We start from the raw sequence: 15,871 nt of genomic DNA on the forward strand, positions 1-15,871 counted from the left end.
GGCCACTGTGTGAACCGAATGCTGGACTAGATGGACCCGTGGTCTTGATCCAGCATCAGGGCTCTGCTTATGTTCTTATGTTCTTATCCCAGGATCAAACCTGTGGCAATCCTCACACTAGGAAAGACCAGGGGTGCCAGAGAGATGCTGCAATTGCAGCACATGGCCATACGGACTCCTGGTCTGTCTCGGTGTAAGGTAGCTTTGTCGGTCATTCGAGGCTGCATTTTACCTACCTTTTTTGCTTGGATGGTTGGACTGTGCCCTAAACACCACCACCCCTCCTTGTAGCCAGCAAGAAACAGGAGCACTGCAAAGACAAGCTGGCCCTGCTGCATTCACTCGGCCCCGTCATCATGAACCAGAGTTACGTCTGCGCCCTGATTGCCATGATGGTAAGCAAAGCGGAGGCGCCGGGGCTGTGTACTGGCAGACATCTGGGTGGTGGGCAGGAGAAAGGGAGGGCGACGGAGAGCTGTTTTTTTTTTGAAAAAAGAACAAAATTACAGCTGCCACAAACACTTAGCGCAGTAAGCCTCCCGCACGTGGACACATGGAACCAATTCTTTAAAGGATTTCTCCTCCTGCCACCCTTAAGAACATGGTCAGAGACGTCGCTCCAGTTTCGTGGCCTGCAAACGGAGCTGCGAAAGCAGAGAGCAGAAATCAAGAGAGAAATGGTGGTCTTTATACGAGCAAAGCTAATTTTAGGTGGTGCATCAGGCAAAGGGTCAGTGGAAGCCATATAGAGGAGCATTGCCTAGTGGTTGGAGAGGGCGTGTCATCCTCAAAAGCCAAGTCCTAGTCCTATAGGTGCTAAAGTAGTCCAGTCACTGGAGGGTTGGAAGGGCCTTAGTTTAAAATCCTTTGGGCTTTTCTTGTTGTTTGGAATGTTTGCTGCTGTTTTTATTGCGTTTTTACTACCGTATCTTGTTTTTATTAGGTGTTTTATTCTTGTACATTGCCTTGGCAAGGCTCCTGCCCTGAAAGGCAGCCAAGAAATATTTTAAACAAATAAATAAGACAAATTATTCTGGTCCGCAGGGCCTAAGACATTCCGTTTTGTTTCCAACTCTGGTCACTTTGTACAGTGGGGTGGGTGGGTTTGGAGACCTCCAGATGTAGTTTGCCAGCAACTCCCAGCAGCCTGAGCCACCATAGCCAACGGTGAGGCATGATGGGATTTGTAGGCCAAAACATCTGGAGAGCCACACACTGCCCACCCCGTTTTACAAGACAGTGTTTCTTTCCAGAACTTGTGCCTCATTTCTCGACTAAACTAGGGTGACCCTATGAAAAGGAGGACAGGGCTCCCGTATCTTTAACAGATGTATAGAAAAGGGAATTTCAGCAGGTGTCATTTGTATATATGGAGAATCTGTTGAATTTCCCTCCATCACAAAAGTTAAAGCTGCAGGAGCTATACCAGAGTGACCAGATTTAAAAGAGGGCAGGGCTCCTGCAACTTTAACTGTTGTGTTGAAGAGGGAATTTCACCATGTTCTCCATATATGCAAATGACACCTGCTGAAATTCCCTTTTCTATGCAACTGTTAAAGATACAGGAGCCCTGTCCTCCTTTTCATAGGGTCACCCTAGCTAAACCAAGTTTTCCAAAACAGTGTACAGTGAATTAAAGGTATAATAATAAAAAGTGCTATATTGGCCCTAGATGCATTGGTCTACACCCCCATCATCCCCACCCAGCACCTGTTGGTTGAGGAGAATGGATGTTGTAGTCCAACACATTTGTGGAGTTCCGCGTTGGGGGAGGCTGGGCTGTCTCAGATCCCACCCTGTCCGAGGAAGGCGTTCGCGTCTGCTCACTCCTTGCACCCTCCCTCCCCAGGTGTGGAGCATCACCTACCACAGCTGGCTGACCTTCGTGCTGCTGCTGTGGGCCTGCCTCATCTGGATTGTGCGTAACAGGCACCACTTCGCCATGCTGTGCTCCCCGTTCATCCTCCTCTACGGCGTCGCCCTCTGCAGCCTGCAGTACGTTTGGGGCATGGACCTGGAGCCCGAGTTGCCCACCAGAGTCGGCTTTATGCCTTTGGTACAGCTGGGGCTGGTGCGACCCTCGTACCCCTGCCTGGACCTGGGAGCCAAGGTACAGAGCGTGTAGATATCGCAACGTCTCTGCACTGCGCGTATGTCTGCATCTGTCCAGCCTTCACTTTTCCTCTTCCCTCCACCGCCCTTTTCCTCTTTTCTTCCTGCTGCTTTTATTTCACTCTGTCTCTAGAGCAGGAGTGCGCACCCTCATGCCCTCCGGTTGTTTTGAACGACAGCTTCCATAGGTCCCAGCCAGCATGGCCAACGGGCAAGGATTATGGAAGGGGTAGTGGCCATCGGCTCCACTGTCGTACAGCAGTTACCATGAGGAAGTTTCTCCTAATGTTTAGCCCAAATCTGTTTCCTTGCAGTTTGCACCTATTGCTCCTAGCCCCGTCCTCTGGAGAAGCAGGGAACGAGGCTGCTCCATCTTCTGTGCGTCGGCCATTCAGATATTTAAAGACCGCTATCACGTCTCTCCTTAATCTCCTCTTCTCCAGACTTAACATGCCTGGCTCTTTCAGCTGTTCCTCATAGGACTTGGTTCCTAGACCCTTCCCAATCCTGGTTGACCACCTCTGGGTGTGCACTAGTTTCCCAGTGCCCTTAACGTTCCCCCCCCCCCGCCCCCATCCTCTTTCCCTGCAGCTCCTTTACACCTTGACCTTCTGGCTCCTGGTCCGGCAATTCGTGAAGGAGAAGCTGCTGAAAAAGAAGCCCCCACCTGCGCCCTTGATGGAGGTGATGGTTGCGGACTCAGGTGAGAACCGGGGACCCGAGACCAATGGGTCAGCAAGACTGGATTTGCTTGGAAAAGAAAAGAAAGGCCCATTGTGCCAGCATGTTATATATTGGGGTTCTGCAATGGCGCCCTAGATTTTGAGCTACTCTCTCTCCCCCCACACCTCCACTTTCAGGGCCAGGCCGCAAGCGTGACGTGCTGAAGATCCTGGGGGCGTACGTGTCGGGCTTCTACGCCAAGTTCTGGATCTTGGTGTGCGCCGGCATGTTCATCGTCGTCAGCTTCGCCGGGCGCCTGGTCGTCTACAAGATTGTCTACATGTTCCTCTTCCTCCTTTGCCTCACCCTCTTCCAGGTAAGAGTTGGGACTGGCTTGGACAGGTGTGGTGGAACCAAGAGCAGGACGTGATGAGTCTAAAGTGTTGGCATAGGAGCCTCAGAAGCTGCCTTCTACGGAGTCAGACCTTGGTCCACCTAGCCCAGTATTGTCGACACTGACTGGCAGCACTCCCCAAGATTCCTGGCCATTGGCCATGTTAGTTGGGACTCATGGGAGCTGAAGTCGAAAGCATTTGGAGGGTGGCAGGTAGGGAAGGCTGCCCTGAATAGAGGCCTTGGAACTCTCTCCTTGTTGACACCCCAACCCACCCCTTGCTCCGCAAACCTTCCAAGATCTACTTGTGCTTCTTGTATGCTGGTGGCAAACTGTGTTTTCCAACGACTTAATTGTGAGCCTGGAAATGCGAAGGGTATTTTGTTGCAGGGTATTTCCACTACTCCTTTTGAGACCCTAAAGATGTGATGGGTGTACAGCAGCCTTTCCCAACCGGGTGCCCTCCAGGGGTCAGGAATGCTGGCAACTGTAGTCCAGGACACCAGATTGGGGCAGGCTGGTGTATGGGCTAGCAGCATTTAAGAACTTACTTCAGAGCTGCTGCTGGGATCGGCAGAGAGTGTGGCAGTGCAAGGTTTGCGTCTGTTGGCCTTGGCATTGGCCAAGCTGGCTGGGAATGATGGGAGTTGTAGTCCAACACATCCAGAGCGCGCCAGAATGGAGGAGGATGACTCAGAGGAACCATCTCTGGGTGTCTCTTTCCTGGGGGGGGGGTTGTCCCCCCCCCCGGAATTTGGGCTGGAGGAGCATGTGAGTGGGTGGGTGGGTTGGCAGGACCCAAGCCTCTTTTCCTCAACCTGCTCCAATCCCTATATTCTTCCTCTGCAGGTGTACTACAGCCTCTGGCGGAAACTCTTGAAGGCCTTCTGGTGGCTCGTGGTGGCCTACACCATGCTGGTGCTCATTGCCGTTTACACCTTCCAGTTTGAGGACTTCCCCATGTACTGGCGGAACTTCACGGGATTGACCGATGAGCAGTGAGTGGCGTCGCGTCCTTGGCACCGTTGGCGGTTGTAGACGTGGGAGCAAAAAGGCCCGCTGCGTGGGGACCCCCAAAACGCTAGGTCTCCTCGAGAGTAAGAAGAGCCCTGCTGGATCAGACCAAGGCCTCCTCTAGACCAGCGCTCTGTCCACACAATGCTGTCCTCAAGGCGGCATGACAAAATTTAAAACATAGACATTTAAAACCTACAAATAGAAATATACAAAAGTTTAAAAATATATTAAATGTGTTCCAGTATTAAAAACATTTAAAATACATGGCCATTTTAAAAGTCCTTGGCATAGACAACGGTCCAGATTATTCGCCAAAGGTCTGCGAGAACAAGAACGTTTTTGCCTGCCTCCTAAAACACACCAGTCTAGCTTCCCTGGGAAGAGAGTTCCAGAGCACTGGAGCAACCACCGAGAAGGCCCTCTCCTGTGTACCCATCAGGCTTGCTTGGGATGTTGGTGGGACTGAGAGAAGGGCCTCCCTTGAAGATCTTAAAGCACGGTCAGGCTCGTAAGGGAGAATACGGTCTTTCAGATCACCTGGACCCGAGCCGTAGAGAGCTTCACAGGTCATAACCAGCACTTTAAATTGTGCCCGGAAACAGACCGGAAGCCAGTGGAGCTGTTTTAACAGGGGTGTTCTAACAGGTTGAAACGCCTCTCCTAAAGCTTTAGTGACCAGCAGGAATACACAGGTATCTTTGATATTTAGTCCTCCCGACGTTCACCTTTTGCCCCACCCCTTTCGCCTTGAGCCGTGCCCACTGCTGGAATCCCCCCCCCCCAAATCCCCGAGAACTTATCCGACCGAATTCAGCCCTCACCAGCCCTGGTCTAACACTTCTTACTTTGGCTTTGCTTCCCTCCGGCAGGCTGGGCGACCTGGGCCTAGAGCAGTTCAGCGTCACGGAGCTGTTCTCCAGCATCTTCATCCCGGGCTTCTTCCTGCTGGCCTGTATCCTGCAGCTGCATTACTTCCACCACCCCTTCATGCGCATCACCGACCTGGAGCACGTCCTGCGTGGCTCGCAGCCGCTGGAGTAAGTGGCACGTCTCATAGAGCGGGTCTTTCCCCTAACCACGTGGGTTAGACAACCGCTTCCATTATCCCCAGCCTGCATGGCCACTGCACGTGGGAGGAAAGGGCCAGGGCTGAATGGGGACAAATGCACTTAAGCCCAGGTACAGTTGGGAATGGGTACGGGAGGGCTTCAGACAGGGGAAATTCGATGTTTGGAATGTGGGCTTTGGAGGAAGCGGTTCAGAAAAGGTTCCCCAGGCCTTCCAGTGGAGCATGATGCACTGTTGGAGATATGGTGGAGAAGATTCATAGAATCATAGAATAGCAGAGTTGGAAGGGGTCTACAAGGCCATCGAGTCCAACCCCCTGCTCAATGCAGGAATCCACCCTAAAGCATCCCTGACAGATGGTCGTCCAGCTGCCTCTTGAAGGCCTCTAGTGTGGGAGAGCCCACAACCTCCCTAGGTCACTGGTTCCATTGTCGTACTGCTCTAACAGTCAGGAAGTTTTTCCTGATGTCCAGCCGGAATCTGGCTTCCTGTAACTTGAGCCCGTTATTCCATGTCCTGCACTCTGGGAGGATCGAGAAGAGATCCTGGCCCTCCTCTGTGTGACAACTTTTAAGTATTTGAAGAGTGCTCTCATGTCTCCCCTCAATCTCCTCTTCTCCAGGCTAAACCTGCCCAGTTCTTTCAGTCTCTCTTCATAGGGCTTTGTTTCCAGACCCCTGACCATCCTGGTTGCCCTCCTCTGCACACGCTCCATGCCTCTTTGCAGGGTCCTCCTTACGAGCCTCCACACCTAATATGGTCCTTGCCAAGATTTCCAACTCCGCATCAGCCTCTGACATTTTTTAAGTGTCAATATTCTTTTCCTTTTAAAGTTTATATGTATGTAGGTCAGAAATACAGTTCGCACAACACGACAACCAACCCTGCAAAATAAGCATTGTGGGTTGTCGTCGGAACAGCCCACGTTGAGCCTGACAGATGATTGGGCTTGCGTGGGTTGTTCTATCCTCTTTCCCCCTTTGTCCTCTGGCATGTGTCCCAGGGACTTGGTGACAGAGCGCATCTTGTCTTCTTCCAAGTCCCCCTCCCAGTTCTGGTTGCCATAATTCCTCTTGATTTTTAGGGGCAAAGAGGCTAGTGGGAGCCAGTTGCTATTGCAGGCAAAGGATGAAGAAGCTGAAGACCACGAACCGGAAGAGAAGGCTGATGCTGTGTCTGAAGGTGAGTGGGCGTTCCTCTCGTCAGGTGAGCAAGGAGCAGCAGCCAAGGGGTTTAATTATCCAGAACTTGCTGCCTCTAAGGGGAAAATTAGGAAGGTGTCTTGTCTCCAGGAGCAGAACCGTTCTTTGTATCCTGCAAGGTGCAAAGAAGGGTTATGCTCTTGCCCGGCTTATGGAGAGGAGGGCTTTCTCTCCTGCTCCACCTCCATCTTCTTGAATGCTCCATGCGTATTTGTGCTTTTAACCTGTTGGTTGTTTTATTATGGTTTTAATTTTTGTGAACCGCCCAGAGAGCTTCGGCTATTGGGCGGTATTAAAATGTAATAAATAAATAAATAAAGGTTAACCGAAAAGCTAATGGAATCATTCAGGAGGCTTCCCTTACAGCGCCACCTGTAACTACAAGCACAAAACAACTTCCTGGGCTCACAATCCTTCAGTTCCGCGCCTTTTGCACCAGGCTCCAGTTGGTGCATCTTGGGGCTTCTAGTATTCTCTCAGTATTTTAACAGTCTTTAAATTAATTTTAACTTTGCTGTTTTAACTTTGCATTTTAAATGTGTATTTCTGCACTGCTGCTGACTTTATCCTGCTTGTGCTTTTATACTGTAATATTTTATATTGTGGTTTTATACTTTGAATGGTTTTAATTTTTGTGAACCACCCAGGGAGCTTCGGCTATTGGGCGGTACAGAAATGCAATAAATAAATAAATACATAATAGTCAAAACACACAACTCAAAGTAGATCCCACAAGCTTGACCTCTGCCCGCCTCTGTTTTAAAAGGACTCCAATCCAGCGAGCCTCGATGCTTCCAGCCGCTTCTCCCTGCAATAACCTTTTCTCCCCATTTCTCCCGCTGCAGGGGGCGTTCCCAGCAAGTGGGGCCTGGTGCTGGAACGCCTGATGGTGCTGGGCGGGAAGTTCTCGGACGTTCTCAGCCACATCCGCGTCTTCGTGCTGCGGGTGCTGGAGCTGCACGTCCTGAAGCTGGTGGCGCTGTATATTGTCTGGGTGGCTTTGCAAGAGGTGAGGATGCCAGAGAAAAGTGGGGGCAAGTGACCGAGGGAGGGGTTCTGCTGAAGGAAGGCAAGCAACGGGGACACGGACGGAGAGAGCTGGGCCCACTGAACTCAAGATTGGATTACTGCAACGCGCTCTATGTGGGGCTGCTCTGGAAGCTGGAGCTAGTGCAGAATTCTGCAGCTCGGCTGTTGTCTGGAGCTGCCCCTGAGGGAACTGCACTGGCTGCCTATTCACTACTGGACCAGGTTGAAGGTTCTTGTACTTGTGTACAAAGCCCTAAACAACTTGGGACCAGGATACCTGAGAGAGCGCCTTCTCCCTTACCAACCTGCCCGGTCACTGAGGTCATCCGAGGGCCTGCTCCTGGTGGTTCCACCTAGATCCATCCTCCGATTGGAATCCACCAGGGGCAGAGCCTTCAGCGTGGTGGCACCCCTCCTGTGGAACTCCCTGCCTCTGGAGGTCAGACAGGCGCCAACCTTGTACTCCTTTCGGCGCCTCCTGAAAACATCTTTATTCCAAGAAGCCTTTCTTTAACATGCAGCCTTGGATTTCTGTTTTTTGCTTCTTTTTAAATTTTGTTTTAACTGTTTTATTCTGTTTTTAGTTTACCTTGTACACCGCTCCGAAATTTTTCAATGGGGAGCGGTATATAAATATTCGAAATAAATAAACTCCCATGCGCCTCCTGTATGATTTCTTGCTCTTTGCACCTGCAAGCAAAGGGCCTTCTATCCGAGTCCTCGCTGTTCTTGGCTTGCTTGACCCTCTCCCTGTAGGAATGTCTTGCTGTGCTGTGTCAGCCTACCTCGGTTTCCCCCTGCCCAGAGCCTTCCTAGGATGGATGGAGCTGCTGGTCGTTTTAACGCTTCTTTATTTATTTCTTGTTTTAAAATCCTGCCTTCTGGCTCCATAACCGAGCCTCCATGTTATAAGAACAATCAGTAGCACAATACGTGTAAAAGCAACAAAGGAACAGGAAATCGCTCTAGTGACAGGTGTGAAATCAGAAGCGCTTTATGAAAAGAGGGGTTTTTAATAGGTGCCTGAAGGCCTGTATAGAGGGGTCCAGCCAGATCTCTCAAGGTAAGTTCTTCCATAACTCCATGGCCCCTGCTGAAAGAAGGCCCTGTCTGATCACTGCACCTCTGATGTTGGCAGGGCACATAGCAAGGTCTCCTCTAAAGATCCAAGCATGCGGCTGGCAGACACGGTTCTCCAGCAACTGGGTGCCGAACCATTGAGCAATTTGGGTTGGGCTTGAAAACGGATCAGAGCCAATGAAGTTGATAAAATAAAGGAGCCACACGTCACCAAAATGGGCTCTTGATAGCAGTCTTATCTACTGCATTTTATTTAGTTATTATTTATTACATTTATATACTGCCCCATAGCCGAAGCTCTCTGGGCGGTTTACAAAAGTTAAAAACAGTGAACATTAAAAAGTATACAAAATTTAAAACCATAAGAAACATAAAACAGTATAAAACAACAGTATCCATTTTAAACAATGACAGTTCTGGGGTCCATTAAAAAACAAACAAACTTAGCATATGTTGTTAAATGCTGTTAAATGCCTGGGAGAAAAGTCTTGACCTGGTGTCAAAAAGATAACAATGTTGGCTCCAGGCGAGCCTCATCGGGGAAATCATTCCATAATTGGTGGGCCACCACCGAAAAGGCCCTCTCCCTTGTTGCCATCCTCCGAGCTTCCCTCGGAGTAGGCACTCGGAGGAGGACCTTAGACGTTGAGCGCAGTGTACGGGTAGGTTCATGTCGGGAGAGGCGTTCCGTCAGGTATTGTGGTCCCAAGCCGTGTAAGGCTTTATAGGTTAAAACCAGCACCTTGAACCCATTTTGTACCCACTGGGGATGTTTTTCAAAGGCAGCCCCATGCAGCATATATTGTAGTAGTTTAACTTAGAAGTAACCATGGCACGACAATATCTACTGTTGCCAAAAAATGTTGTAATTGGTTATTGGGTAGGGAGGGAGGGATGATGCAAAGTCCTAAAACTCTCCTGAGACGTTTTCTTAGCCCCTCATGAAGGCACTGGGGAGATGTTTTTACCCGCAACATGAGGACTAGAAACTTACCTTCTAAGAATGGAACAGAGACAGTGAATATTCCCAGAACGCTGGTCTGTACACCGGAGACTGCTCTGCTGTGCTTCGTTGGGCGTGGCAGCTGGTGGGAGCCCCCCATCCCTGGCTGCAACACTCCATCCTCCGTTTCTCTCCTCGCACCCAGGTGTCGGTGATGAATTTCCTGCTGGTGGTGCTGTGGGCGTTTGCCCTTCCCTATAGCCGCTTCTGCCACATGGCCTCCTGCCTCTCCACAGTCTGGGTCTGCATCATCATCGTTTGCAAGATGCTCTACCAGTTGAAGATCGTCAACCCGCAAGAGTACGCCAGTAACTGCACTGAGGTATGGGAGTTTGGTCCCAAGCCATACAGGGGAAGAATCCACACATGTATTAATACCATTTAAGAAGAGTCCTTTTAACGGTGAATTGAAATGTTTCAAGAGCACCAAAACACTAATGAAGAGACATACCCTGCTTGGTGTGCCCCGCCACGCCGGCTGCAAAACAGAGGCGTTCGCTCTCTTTTCCCTTCCTCCCTCGGCAAGCCTGCGGCAGGTGCTTCGGATTTTGAATAAATATTCAATTAATTGTTACTGTTTTGAATTTTATTGTTATTATCTTCCTTAGTGGGTCGTTGAAAACCGCTATTCTAAATAATAATTTTTATAGTGTAGGGTAGGGGGCACTGGGCATGAGTTTGCGGAACCAAGGGGGCGGTGACCTGAAAAAGTTTGGGAACCACTGCACTAGATAAATCCTAATTATAATGTAAGGTATACAATTGTATTGCAGTATAATAAGAAATATGGCATAATCTTTGTTTACTCCCCAGCCTCAGCCCAACAGCACCAATCTCGAGCCGGAGGAGATAGGCAACTCTACGCTCTACCAGGGTCCCGTTGATCCAGCCAACTGGTTTGGCATCCGGAAGGGCTTTCCCAACCTGGGTTACATCCAGGTGCGTGTTTTCTCCATCTTGGTAGTTCTCCCTCTCCTTCTTTCCATTCTTCTGTTGTCTCCTGAGTTGTTTGGGAAGGAGCTGTTGCATCTGGAGTGGTCCCAACTGGACGTCTGATTCATGTAATCATTTAGACATTATGCAAACCCTTGGGGGGCTGTGGGTATCCAGTTGCAGCTTCCAGTCTTTCAGTTGCCATGTAAAACAAAACAGGAAAAGTGGCGGTAATCACATTGACCAGTCCTCTTCGAGGAAAGAAGGATTTATTTATATATTTATTTATTTCATTTCTGTACCGCCCAATAGCCGAAGCTGTCTGGGTGGTTCACAGAAATTAAAACCATGAAAAGCATAATAAAACCACCAAGAGTCTAAAAACACAAATGCAAAATACAATATAAAAAGCACAACCAGGATAAAACCACGCAGCAGAAATTGATATAGATTAAAATATGGAATTAAAACAGCAAAGTTTAAATTTAAGTTAAATTAGGTTTTTAAATACTGAGAAAATAAAAAAGGTCTTCAGCTGGCGACAGAAGGAATACTGTGTAGGCACCAGGCGAACCTCTCTGGGGAGCTCATTCCACAGCCGGGGTGCCACAGCAGAGAAAGCCCTCCTCCTTATTTGAGCGGAATACTACTGGAAGAGAAATTGCCCCAGTTTTTATCACCTTTTGGAACTGTCTGACCCACTGAAATTAGAATTCCAATCTATGGGGTTTGACGGTTTACAGCTTCTCAGCAGAGGGCCTTTTATGGTTTTAATGGTTCGGCTATTGGACGATATAGAAATGCCATCAATCAATCAATCGTCTCTCCGTCTCCATTCCCCATCTCTCTTTGCCTCCTCCAGAACCACCTGCAAGTTCTTGTACTGCTGGTTTTCGAGGCGGTGGTGTACCGGTGCCAGGAGTATTACCGTAAGCAACACCAGCTGCTGCCTCCTCTCACCCAGACCATCTTCGAAGACGGCACTCGCCAGAACCTGGACAAAGGCTTGCTGAACTGCATCAAGTATTTCATCAACTACTTCTTCTACAAGTTCGGCCTGGAGGTGAGCGAGGGCCAACGGGCTTTAGCATCCGCTGCTCAGTTTGGAAACACCATTGGTTGGCCAATATGGTAACATCACCTTCCAGTTAGTGGCCAAATGGTGGTTTCAGGGAGATCTTCAGAAAAGAGACTACATGCTCCCTGCCCCTCCTGATGTTTATTTTTATTTCCTAAGATTTTAAAATTATTTTTTAAAACTTGGGATACTGCCATGCTGCAAAGTGAAGGGCTGCCCCCCAGCGCCATCTGTATTTGGGTTCAGAAGAGCGTTCCTCTCTTTTGGAGCTCAGAGCTTTGCCTTGGACTTAGGTTCTTGGGCAAGTCACTTTTCTATCAGCCTCTCCAGTTTGCCTTCTGAGAAATTGATGTTTTGTGGCCACTGTGGCAGCCATTTTGTGAGAGTGGCCCTGACACCCTCTCAACATTCCAAATGTTCCTACCAAACCCCAGAGATTGAAGACGCCTCCTTTTTTGTGAACCGCCCAGACAGCTCCGGCTATTGGGCGGTATAGAAATGTAATAAATAAATAAAATAATAAATAAAATAAATTTATTACATTTTATTCTTGCCCCTTGCTCCTCCATGGTTCTGCTCTGATCCATTCATTCTATCCTGTCCAAGTAAAATGAGAGAGCCTCTCTTAGAGAAGAGGAAGAAGACCCTTCTCACGACTTGGGACAAGATCGGCCTTTCAGGACTCGCTGTTTCCACGCTTGTCTCCCAGGGACTCTGTGCTGTTATCAAAGCTGCCCTCTTACTTCGCTCCTCTCCTCCCCCTCCCTGCCCAGATCTGCTTCTTGATGACAGTGAACGTGATTGGCCAACGGATGAACTTCATGGTGATCTTCCATGGTTGCTGGTTGGTCGTCATCCTGACACGCCGGCGGCGGCACGCCATCGCCCGGCTCTGGCCCAAATACTGTCTCTTCTTGGCTCTCTTCCTGCTTTTCCAGTACCTCCTGTGTGTCGGCACCCCTCCGGTCCTCTGCATCGGTAAGTCCCTGCGATGCCACAGTCAAGAACTCCAGGGTGGAGGGAGAGAAGAAGTGGGGGCCAGGAGGACCTCTTGGTTAAGTGACACCCCCTCTGCTGGAGACTGCGGCCTAGGGTGGCCCTTCTCTACCTGTCGGTGATTTATTTTTTGTCTCTTCCTTCCTCTAGATTATCCCTGGAGGTGGAGCCGCTCCATCCCCGTTAACTCCGTTCTCATCAAGTGGATGTTCTTGCCCGACTTCTTCATGAAGCCCAACTCCATCAATCTCATGAGTGAGTGCTGTTTCTCAGGGCTCCAGAGGAGCCATGGCTCAATTGTGCTTTTAACATGTTGGTTGTTCTATTACGGTTTTAATTTTTGTGAACCGCCAGAGAACTTCGGCTATTGGGCGGTATAAAAATGTAATAAATAAATAAATAAATATGACAGAGCACGTGCTTTGCATGCAGGTTCGATCCCTGGCTTCTCCAGGAAGGGCATGGAAAGAATCCATTATTATTATTATTATTATTATTATTATTATTATTATTATTATTATTATAGCACCATCAGTGTACATGGTGCTGTACAGAGTAAAACAATAAAATAGCAACACCCTTACATTCTAATAAAATCATAATAAAACAATAAGGAGGGGAAGAGAAGGCACCAAACAGGCACAGGGTAGAGTAAAACTAACAGTATAAAAGTCAGATCAAAATCAAGTTTTAGAAGCTTTAGGAAAAAGAAAAGTTTTTCACTGAGCTTTAAAAACTGCGATTGAACTTGTAGTTCGCAAATGTTCTGGAAGAGCGTTCCAGGCATAAGGGGCAGCATAAGAGAATGGACGAAGCCGAGCAAGGGAAGTAGAGACCCTTGGGCAGGCAAGAAACATGGCATCAGAGGAGCGAAGAGCACGAGCGGGGCAATAGTGTGAGATGAGAGAGGAGAGATAGGAAGGAGCTAGACTGTGAAAAGTTTTGTAGGTCAACAGGAGAAGTTTATATTGGATTCTGAAGTGAATTGGAAGCCAATGAAGAGATTTCAGAAGTGGAGCAATATGGTCAGAGCAGCGAGCCAAGAAGATGATCTTAGCAGCAGAGTGGTGAACAGAAACCAACGGACTGATGTGAGAAGAAGGAAGGCCAGTGAGAAGAAGGTTGCAGTAGTCCAATTGAGAAATAACCAATACATGAACAAGAGTCTTGGCAGAAGAGACAGACAAAAATGATCGAATCCTGGCAATATTATACAGGAAAAAACAACAGGATTTAGCTACTGCCTCAATATGAGGAATAAAGGAGAGCGAGGAGTCAAATATAAAGCCAAGACTACGAGCTTCCTGGACTGGAGTAAGCGTAACATCATTGTTACACTTCAGCCTGAAACCCTGGAGAGCCGTTGCTGCCAGCCAGTGCTGATGATACCAGCTTAGATGGACCGATGGTCTGACTCAGTATGAGGCAGCTTCCCATGTTCCTATGTCCCCCGCCCCCAGCCTCCCAATGTAGCAGGCATGGGCAGGATAAACCATGTGCAACACATGCACACCTACTCAGGTTTTGTTGATTGCCTACAGGATGTAACGTTTAGGGTTTCCTTGGGACGCGTTAGTTTCTGCCCTCAACTCTTCGTGGCCAACTGAACCTTGATTCCGGAGAGTCTGTGATTCAGCACCAGGGACAGCTCCTGGTCCCTGCACAGCAGTGCTATTTAGAGCCAGAGGGGCAAATGTCATTTCAAAGAAGCTCTCAGGAGTGGGTGGGGCTGTAGGGAAAAGGGCGGGGCCAAAATACCCCCAAATCCACCCTGTTTTAGCTTGCATCTCCTATTGGCAGTAACTAAGGCGTAGGAGAGGCACTCCAGCCTTTGAGAATAGGGAAAAAAACCATGCAAAAGCCAAGGAATCCACCCAACGGTGGGCCATTGGGGGAAAGCAGTTGGTGATAAGATTATCACCAGGGGAAGGACAGTGGCCATCCGGAGAACCCTGGAGGGGCAGATTGGGACCCTAGGCAGGCCAGATTTGGCCCACGGGCCCGAGGTTCCGCACCCCTGATTTAGAGGGTGATGCTAGCGCAGACCACACCCCTTTGGGCAGCGAGGGGATGCATGCCTTGGCCTTGCCTTCTTTCTGAAAGGGTTGATGCCCCTGCCAACGACATCCTTCTTTGTTTTCTGTCACTTCCGATGGGAAGTGTGGAAGGACCGTTACTCATTGGTAGATCCCATGCTTTGAGCGCAGAAAGTCCAGGGTTCAATCTCCGGCAGCATCTCCAGGTACGCCTGGGAAAAGTCCTGCCTGAAACCCTGGAGATCCTCTGCTACCAGTTGGTGTTGACAACACTGGGAGAGATGGGCTGGTGGTGTTGATCGTGCTAAAGCAGCCCTTTTTGTCTGTTTCCTGAGGCCTTTTAAGATCCCCCCTTGCTTCCGGCAGGTGACTTCCTCCTCCTCCTGTGTGCCTCGCAGCAGTGGAAGGTTTTCGTCAACGAGCAGACAGAGGAATGGCTGAGCTCAGCAGGGGACAACAGGGAACAGCTTGAACCACTGCAAGGGGAGCCGAACCCCGTGCCCAACTTCGTCAATTGCAGGTGGGTGCAAAGTATTTTAATCTTGTATCAATATATACAGTAACTCTGTGTTTTAATCTTATCTCAATTTCCGCTGCGTGGTTTTATCCTGGTTGTGTTTTTGATACTGTATACATTTTGTTATTATATACATTTTAATCATCGACTTAGATGGCTTTAGAAGGGGATTAGACAGATTCATGGAGAAGGAATGACTATGGAACCTCCAGTTTCAGAAGCAGTTGTCCAGCTCTGAGTACCAGTTGCCGAAGAAGAGACCAATCACCTTCACTGGGTTCTTGGTCTAATCCAGCATAAGCTCTTCTTGCGTTTTTAGTCTGACTGTCTCTCTCTCTCTCTCACTCACCAGATCTTACCTGGACATGCTGAAGGTGTGTGTGTTCTGCTACCTCTTCTGGTTCGTGTTGGTCATCGTCTTTGTGGCCGGCGCCAACCGCATCAGCATCTTTGGCCTGGGCTACCTCATGGCCTGCTTCTACCTGCTGCTCTTTGGCACCGCCATGTTGCGCCGGCCGCTCCGTGCCCGCCTGGTGCTGTGGGACTGCCTGATTCTCTACAACGTTACCGTCATCATTGCCAAGAACATGCTTGCGGTAGGTTTTGTGGGGTGAAAGCCCATTGTGCCATGGGTGGGGGAGGTGCAGAGGTGTCCTGCTGTGGCTGAATCAGACTCAGCATTAGAGCAAATTATGGGGCAATCCCAAAGGCGAGAAATTACGGGGCAATCCCAAAGGCGAGAA

General features: G+C 49.2%; 1 protein-coding gene across 1 annotated transcript in view; it reads left to right on the forward strand.

Annotated features, from left to right (window-relative positions):
* The window catches only part of PIEZO1 (piezo type mechanosensitive ion channel component 1 (Er blood group)), a 125,200-nt gene that overhangs the window by 73,993 nt on the left and 35,336 nt on the right, over positions 1-15,871 (forward strand). Inside the window, exons 11-25 of the mRNA XM_063141292.1 lie at positions 292-395; positions 1,850-2,110; positions 2,704-2,815; positions 2,973-3,151; positions 4,019-4,167; positions 5,056-5,223; positions 6,339-6,436; positions 7,302-7,465; positions 9,714-9,890; positions 10,382-10,507; positions 11,364-11,564; positions 12,353-12,557; positions 12,726-12,830; positions 14,978-15,131; positions 15,481-15,724. Coding sequence (XP_062997362.1) covers positions 292-395; positions 1,850-2,110; positions 2,704-2,815; positions 2,973-3,151; positions 4,019-4,167; positions 5,056-5,223; positions 6,339-6,436; positions 7,302-7,465; positions 9,714-9,890; positions 10,382-10,507; positions 11,364-11,564; positions 12,353-12,557; positions 12,726-12,830; positions 14,978-15,131; positions 15,481-15,724 — 2,447 coding nt within the window. The remainder of the gene's footprint in view (positions 1-291; positions 396-1,849; positions 2,111-2,703; positions 2,816-2,972; positions 3,152-4,018; positions 4,168-5,055; positions 5,224-6,338; positions 6,437-7,301; positions 7,466-9,713; positions 9,891-10,381; positions 10,508-11,363; positions 11,565-12,352; positions 12,558-12,725; positions 12,831-14,977; positions 15,132-15,480; positions 15,725-15,871) is intronic.

Source organism: Elgaria multicarinata, chromosome 14 (assembly GCF_023053635.1).
Source record: "Elgaria multicarinata webbii isolate HBS135686 ecotype San Diego chromosome 14, rElgMul1.1.pri, whole genome shotgun sequence".
NCBI classification, from domain to species: Eukaryota; Metazoa; Chordata; class Lepidosauria; order Squamata; family Anguidae; genus Elgaria; species Elgaria multicarinata.